The following is a 7,000-nucleotide window of genomic DNA, read 5'->3' on the forward strand; positions in this document are numbered from 1 at the left end:
AGAAATAGTTACATGTGTTGCAATGCATTCTGTGATTGGCTGCTTTAAGAAAGCATGTGAGAGAAAAAGAGAGAGAGAAAGGGGAATGGAAAAAAGAGAGCGGGGGAGTGAGACAGGAATAGAAAGAGTAGGTTTGTGAAATATTGAATTGCAAATAGTTTTAAAATAAACAGCTATTACTTTAAAAAATAAACAGCATGTACGACATCCTCATGATTAGAAACAGCACTTTCATACGGGAATCAATAATCAGAATATGTTTGACATGAATCGATAGATACAGAAATGAGAGATGAATTCAGTGACATCAGTATTTGCTTGCAGTTTGTTCATGATGCTGTGAACCAGACGTATCCAAGGCAACACCAGTGGCTAAGAAGCTCTCATTCACGTTCCATGTACATTATGTCAGGAAGCAAACCTAAGCTTGTGTTGAATAGTCAAATGATTATCAAATAATTTCACAATTTTCATATTAACAACGTGAAAAGCAAGTGAGATTCATATCTGGCACATGATGACACAGAAAAAAAGGAGTGTCACCATTTCCCCTCAGATTCTGGCTGCTGGAGATGTATGGAAAAACACAGAAGGACTATGAGGCTTGAGATATCTCCCTTTTATTTTGTTTTTAGTCAACACTGTTTTGTACAAAGAGACAGAAGAATATATCTTAGCACTTATTTTCACACTGTGTCTGTATTCTCAATAGCTTAAGTATTGTGAAATGTCTCATTAAATTATTATTGTAGTCTTAACACATGTAATCTCTCTCTATACAAAAACAGAAAAAAAGAAACCATTTTTGTCATATTTACAGAATCTGTACAGTTCTGATCCATAAGTAACATTTAAAATAAGTGGTTAAAATACAAGAAGGACAGAATTGAAGACAACAGAGGTGTAAATTTTGTGTTAAATTCTGGTTCTCGAATGCTATTAGAATGGCACTGTGCTCCTGGTCCAGTGGTCTAATAACTTTTCCCCATGTGGCTATAAAAAATCTTCCAGACAAAAATGTATCTCAAATTTCATTATTTTAAATATTTGTCTTCATATATTAAAAGGCTATTGAAAGGGGACATAATTATTTACAGCAGACATAGTAGATAACCATTGCACTGTGCTCTGTTTCCTTTTCACACACACACACTTGCACAGACAAATGTGCACACACAAACACCTGCGCGCACACATGCCCACTCGCATACAGAGGTAATCAAGCATATGATTTCAGATACATGTACAATCATATGTGACGTACCTTACTGGGGAGGGCATTAAAATGACAAACCAGTAAAATAGAGTCAAACTAGTGTAGTCTTATCCTACCGGTCATAAAGAAAGAGATTAGTTCAAATGAGAATGAATGAAAAGGGAAATAAAACACTGAAATAACACAGAACACTGGCTACTATACCTCCGTCCTTGTCCGCCCATTTTATCGGCCCATCTCCCTTGTATCTTCTGCTGCAAATGTCATCTCACACTTAACCTGTGTTTATCAAATGTTATATTAGCGTGCTTTTACAAGGCCACATCTTTAAAGTGAGAATTAAAACCGGAAAGCTTTTCAGGAAGAGCAAAGGCATCTGTCCCTGACACTCACACCCAATCACACAATACTACTTCTACATAGTACTACTACTAAAAACTGTTGGCTCGACTCTGCGGTACAAACACAGAGATTAACAGGAAATGCAGTGGTCTGTTACCACATCTATAGCTCTTAAAGCAATGCCACACTGTTATGAGATATCGTTAAATTATTTACTAAATAAAACTAAAATCAGAAAAACAGACCAAGCATAAAAAAATATTAAGGGTACTTTAGAAAAATGGTACCATGCAAAGAAAAGTATCATGAAAAAATCTTGTGACAAAAAAGACAAAATTAGCCTTACATGGACACAAGAATGGTTTTCAAAACTTATGCTTAACTAATGGCAGTATTCCTTACGAAATCTAGCAAAATCACCCAAATTTGGGATTGCCGGTTAATTTCCTTAACGAGTTATTATTCCATACATATCCATTTTCAAAGATCTTATCAATTCATTGGAAACACCACATCTATTGTACAACCCGAACCTGTATGATGCACAGTTTATCAACATATTGCACCCACAAAGAGCAGGCATGATATTTAAATAGACATAAATGTATGAAACGCTAAAGATATGGCAATAAAATAAGTAAAAGACATGCATGCTCATCTTAAACACAAACTCTTACACACAAAGACAACTGAGTCAAAAAAAAAAATGTGGCAGAAAGGTAAGATAAAAAATTCACAAATCGATAGCTATACATCAATTATAAACCGAATATTATAAATATTGTGCTTAAAGTGGAGATCTGTTTGGCTAACAGTTCATTCACAAAGAAAATGTATAAAGAAAATCTGCAATAAACACAACAAATTTCAAGTAAAGGATTTTTATCTAAGCTGTGGGCCAAGAGTTCAAAAAATGACAACGTCTTCAGACTGCCCTGCCATGAGTTCATTTGTGGTTTCGCAAACGATGGGGGGAAAAAACTCATAAATACTTGCAACGAACCTCACATGGCTCTCATTTATCCAATTAAATGAGTTCACTGGTTTATTGATTTAGGTAATTAGGCAATTTAGCTAAATGATATGTTTGTTTTTGCCTGTGCCCATCCAAAATTCCTGAGAAATACCTCTACTTCATATAAGTGGGTATTAAAACTGCAAATTAACAACAAAAGAATAGGGAAAATAACTGGAGTCATCCCCACCATTATCATGTCTTACGTTATTTAAAAAAAGCACTGACTGGCATAAACTAAAATATGTACAAAATTTCACTTCTCCTGTACAGGTGCAGTAAAGGATTGTATTAGCCTGAATAACAGTAGGGAGGACATAGAAAAATTCTTAATGTTTGTCCGTTCGTTGATTTTTAACTGATACATTTTGCAGCAAAGTTGGATTGTTAACCTTTAATGTAATTCCTAAAATATCATCTAACCAATATGGTAAAACATAGATCTGTAGAGTTACATCCTTTCTGTCTATTCACTGTACAGAGTGGGAAAAAAATGTGTATTTACATAACAAAATGCAAGTATTTGCTGAGAATCTTGCAAAACCCTACATACTGTGTACTGGCGTCTCCCTAAGGAAAGTATAGATAAGCATATCCAATACTTAACTGCATTCTAAGAAGAAACAAATCCATGACACAGTTGTTATTTTGCCCCTTGATCAAAGACTTCCTCAGAATTGGGGGATGGTGGAGAAAAAATTATTAATTAATTGATTTTTATTTCTATATTGTAGATAACATCATACAAATGTAACGCCCCACGCCTCGACTCTCAGGGAGGATACTGTGTACTGTACAATGTTGTGCAAACCTCAAATATCCTATGTTCCTATTATTAAAAGCTATTCGAATAATAATTTATCTGGTTTTCTTTAGAACCTAGTTCTTGAGATTAATACTATAAACACATTTAGCCTACTTTGTCTCCTCAATGCTGGATATTCTATATCAGTGCTTATACCATTAAAAGGAAGCTTCCAGAATAATATGAATCATCCAATGACAAGTCTGTGTGCAGTGACCAGAAAGTTACCATGGCAATATGACCTGTAAATCAGGTATTCTGTAAGTCTTGGTAAGGCACATAACGTGCTGTGTATTAAACCAATATTGTTCTAACAAACGGAACACTGTAAAAATAAGGTGATAATACATTTCCTTCACAATGATATCTCAAGTACAGCTGAAGTACTTTGCAAATCATGCCTTGTACACACATCTTACAGCACTCCATACTGGTAAAATAAACTTGAATAATCAATAATAAAGAACCTTATGGAATCCAAGTTTGTCTACAACTCAATTAACAATCAAATAAGCTCAGTTGACAAATCAAAAAAGCCTCCCGCAAAGTGGTTTGTTAACTAATAACTGAAACTACAGTACAAATATATAACAGCATAAAACATCCAGAAACCAAGCCCAAATGGAACATCATAAACATTGTAATAATATATAATAATATTATTATCAGGAACATTATCAATACAATTATTGTAAGTTTTACCCTGTTGCTTAAAAAGAGTAACTGATTTCCATCCACAATTGTACAAAGGATTGTACACGGTTGTCTCCATCTGGATTGGCCGCTGTTTTGATGTTAGGAGCAGGGAAATAGTTAAATATACAAAAAACGAGAATAAAAGAGAGGAATAAACAGATTTTTCCCCCTAATCTCAACTTTTTGACAGTGGGCAGGTCCCCTCTCTCTATTTACATACGTATGCTTGGCAGCGTGTGATCCGCATAACTTAAAGAAAGCATGAGTCAGTTCCTCACACACGGTTTCCTCTTCTTGTTGTGAGCATGAAGGAACTAATTACACACTGTCTTTTCAGTTTTCTCTCAATCATCATTCCGCATGTCTGTTGGCTTCTTTTCTGCGTTTTTATCTGTTTCTGACTCCCCTCTTCAGACATCAGACTCTATACTGGAAAGCTTCTCGTAAACATGTCCGTTGCTCGAGCCATTAAACGGTCTCTGTCCTTGACCCATTCCTAACCCATCCCTTGCTGACAGCAGCTTGTTGTTGCTAGGTCCTCCACCGTAGTGGTTGCCAAGAGGCCCGCCCAGACATAGCTCCTTGGGGAACCGAGGGGCCACATTGGACAGTACCCCAGAAGTTGCGGAAGCAGGCAAATAGGAAGTCACCCCCATGGAGCCTCGGAAGTCAGCCCGACTGTTGTTGAGGAGCTGTTGCTGCTGCTGCTGTTGTGGCGTCTGTTGCTGCTGCGGCTGTGCCTGCTGCTTTTTGATGTAGTATGATTTGGCGCCATGTAATAGACACTGGTCGTCACCGAAGGTTGGGATGAATGGGTTCTGGTTCACCTTATCTGGGTAGAGAGATTTAGACAAGGAGTAAGTCCCGACCCCTCGCGCCGTTTGCCATGCCCCTCGAGGTTCCCGTAGGTCACTGTGTGAGTGGAAATATCGGACACGTCGGATCGAATGTTTCCGTCGTCCCCTCCTGATCCCACCCCACCTCCCCCGCAGTACCTGTCGTGTCCTGCAATAAACCCTGAACTGGATGCCCCACCCTTGAAGGAGAACTTTCCATATAGATCTGGCAGGCCGGACTTGAAGCTTGACTGGGTGGGGTGACCCGCAATCAGGTCAAACTTTTCCCTGTTCCGATGTGTCAGCGACTGCCTTGGCTGGGTGGTGAAGATGGGCGCTACCCCTCCCCCTAAGCTGTCACAATCGTACCCCCCCTCCAATGAACTGGCACTCCCTAAGCTACGAGGTCGGTTAGGCAGGGGACCCGACATACCGAGAGCCAGTTCGGATCCCGTGCCCCCATGGTGGTGTAGGTAATGATCCTGGTACAGGTTGCTGTCCTTCAGGTGCAAATTCCCAAAAGTCCTCTCCACCTCGCTTACATAGTCGCTGAACATGTTGTCCTCTGGCAGGTACGGTGGAGGCTTGCAGTCTGTGTGGCCTACTAGGCTGCGCCGGTGTTCACTGATGTCATAAACGGCTGACTCACGATGGCTGTAGTCCAGTGCGCTGCGAGGTGAACCATTGACCCCAGGTACAGAGGTCATGTTTTTGGCAGTACGCAACAAACGGAGAATGTTGGAGTGGGTGTTGTTCATGTTCATGTTCATAGTGGCTGATGGTGAGTTAAGGGCTGATTTGTTCTCTTCAATCTGAACACCATGGATGCAACTGTAGATGCCCTGTTGGACAGATAAAATGAGGAAAAGCAAAAACAAAGGAGAGGAGAAGGAACAAACAATGTGGGATTAGATTGTTGTTTAATGAAGTTTAATTAGCAGCAAGCATTTTCACAATTCTGATGCTAAGTTCATGTTAAGTCTCAAGGCTTAGTCCTTTCAAGTCAAATCTCTGAATTTGTAATTACTGTTCTGACAGTCTTCTATATGCTGTAGTTTAATTTAGACAATTAAAAAAAACGTATTTCTAGGGATTTCCTGTTTATCACGTGTGTAAAAAAAGAGTTTATTCATTGTTGTCTTTAACCTTTTGACATTATGTGCACAAGAGCAGAGAAAGGAAATTGAGGGATACAGAAAGGAATGAAAGGAGAAGGGAAAAAGAGCAAAACATGTTCAAGAAAGAGAAACGGCAGGGGCGATAGAGGTTCTGATTAATGATGACATGGTGACAGGGTTGCAGTAACTCTGTGGTTTTGACTGCCTATCAATGTCTTTAATCAATGTGATTAAAATTCAGCTGACACCACTGTGTCTACTCCTCTGTCTCTCCTTCATCACTGCCATGACAAATTAATTACACAATATTCTAATAAACCTCTCCAGCTCATTCACCAGTGATGCAGATTGACTGAATTTTAATCCATTTATCTATGTAGTTTTGGCTTTCTTTTATCAAACTCATTTCTAAATGGCAAATGTGTTATTGTAAAACTGGCTTGAAGTCAAAATACTTCATTATCTTTTAAACGGCTGGGTGCTTCCATTTATACCCAAACCTGTAAATGTTGTGATGCACTATAATGGAATGTGTTTTTTTAATATACAAACCAAGAAAACCATTTCATAACAAACAATACATGAAACATGTGGAACAAATAGAATTCTCTTCAAAACATTTCAAAGGGTAAAGGTTACTCTTCTACTGGCGATCTATCCCTCTAGTGAGGCAACATGTCAGAAATGTTTCCTGTCTCACTCTTAGTCACGCTTAGTGTCTGTCCACTCGTGTGTATTTTTTCCCCCTCTTCTCTTTATGTTCATCTTATCTTCTCTACCTTCTGTCTTTTTTAACTCGGGCCATCCTTCCCACTGTGACTCTTATTCTCATTCATCTCTTGACCCTTCAATCCGATTGGGTTAGAACATATTCTTCATTCAGTGTTATCTCATTTTTCTTTCTTTTTCCTTCTTCCTCTTGAGAGGTGCCTTTCTCTCCCATATTGTGTTGCCCCCCCCCCCCCACCCCCC

At 38.7% G+C, this 7,000-nt stretch overlaps 1 protein-coding gene across 2 annotated transcripts in view; it reads right to left on the minus strand.

Moving 5' to 3' along the window:
- Nucleotides 1-331: 331 nt before the first annotated feature.
- LOC107712222 (glutamate receptor ionotropic, NMDA 2B-like) overlaps nt 332-7,000 on the minus strand; it is a 102,604-nt gene continuing 95,935 nt past the window's right edge. For both annotated transcript variants that reach the window (XM_016517389.1, XM_016517388.1), the window contains exons 16-17: nt 5,344-5,752; nt 332-4,906 (exon numbers count right to left, since the gene is read on the minus strand). In XM_016517389.1, coding sequence (XP_016372875.1) covers nt 4,485-4,906; nt 5,344-5,752 — 831 coding nt within the window. In that variant the 3' untranslated portion in view covers nt 332-4,484. The remainder of the gene's footprint in view (nt 4,907-5,343; nt 5,753-7,000) is intronic.

Source organism: Sinocyclocheilus rhinocerous, unplaced genomic scaffold (genome assembly GCF_001515625.1).
Source record: "Sinocyclocheilus rhinocerous isolate Xijiao unplaced genomic scaffold, SAMN03320098_v1.1 scaffold508, whole genome shotgun sequence".
NCBI lineage: Eukaryota > Metazoa > Chordata > Actinopteri > Cypriniformes > Cyprinidae > Sinocyclocheilus > Sinocyclocheilus rhinocerous.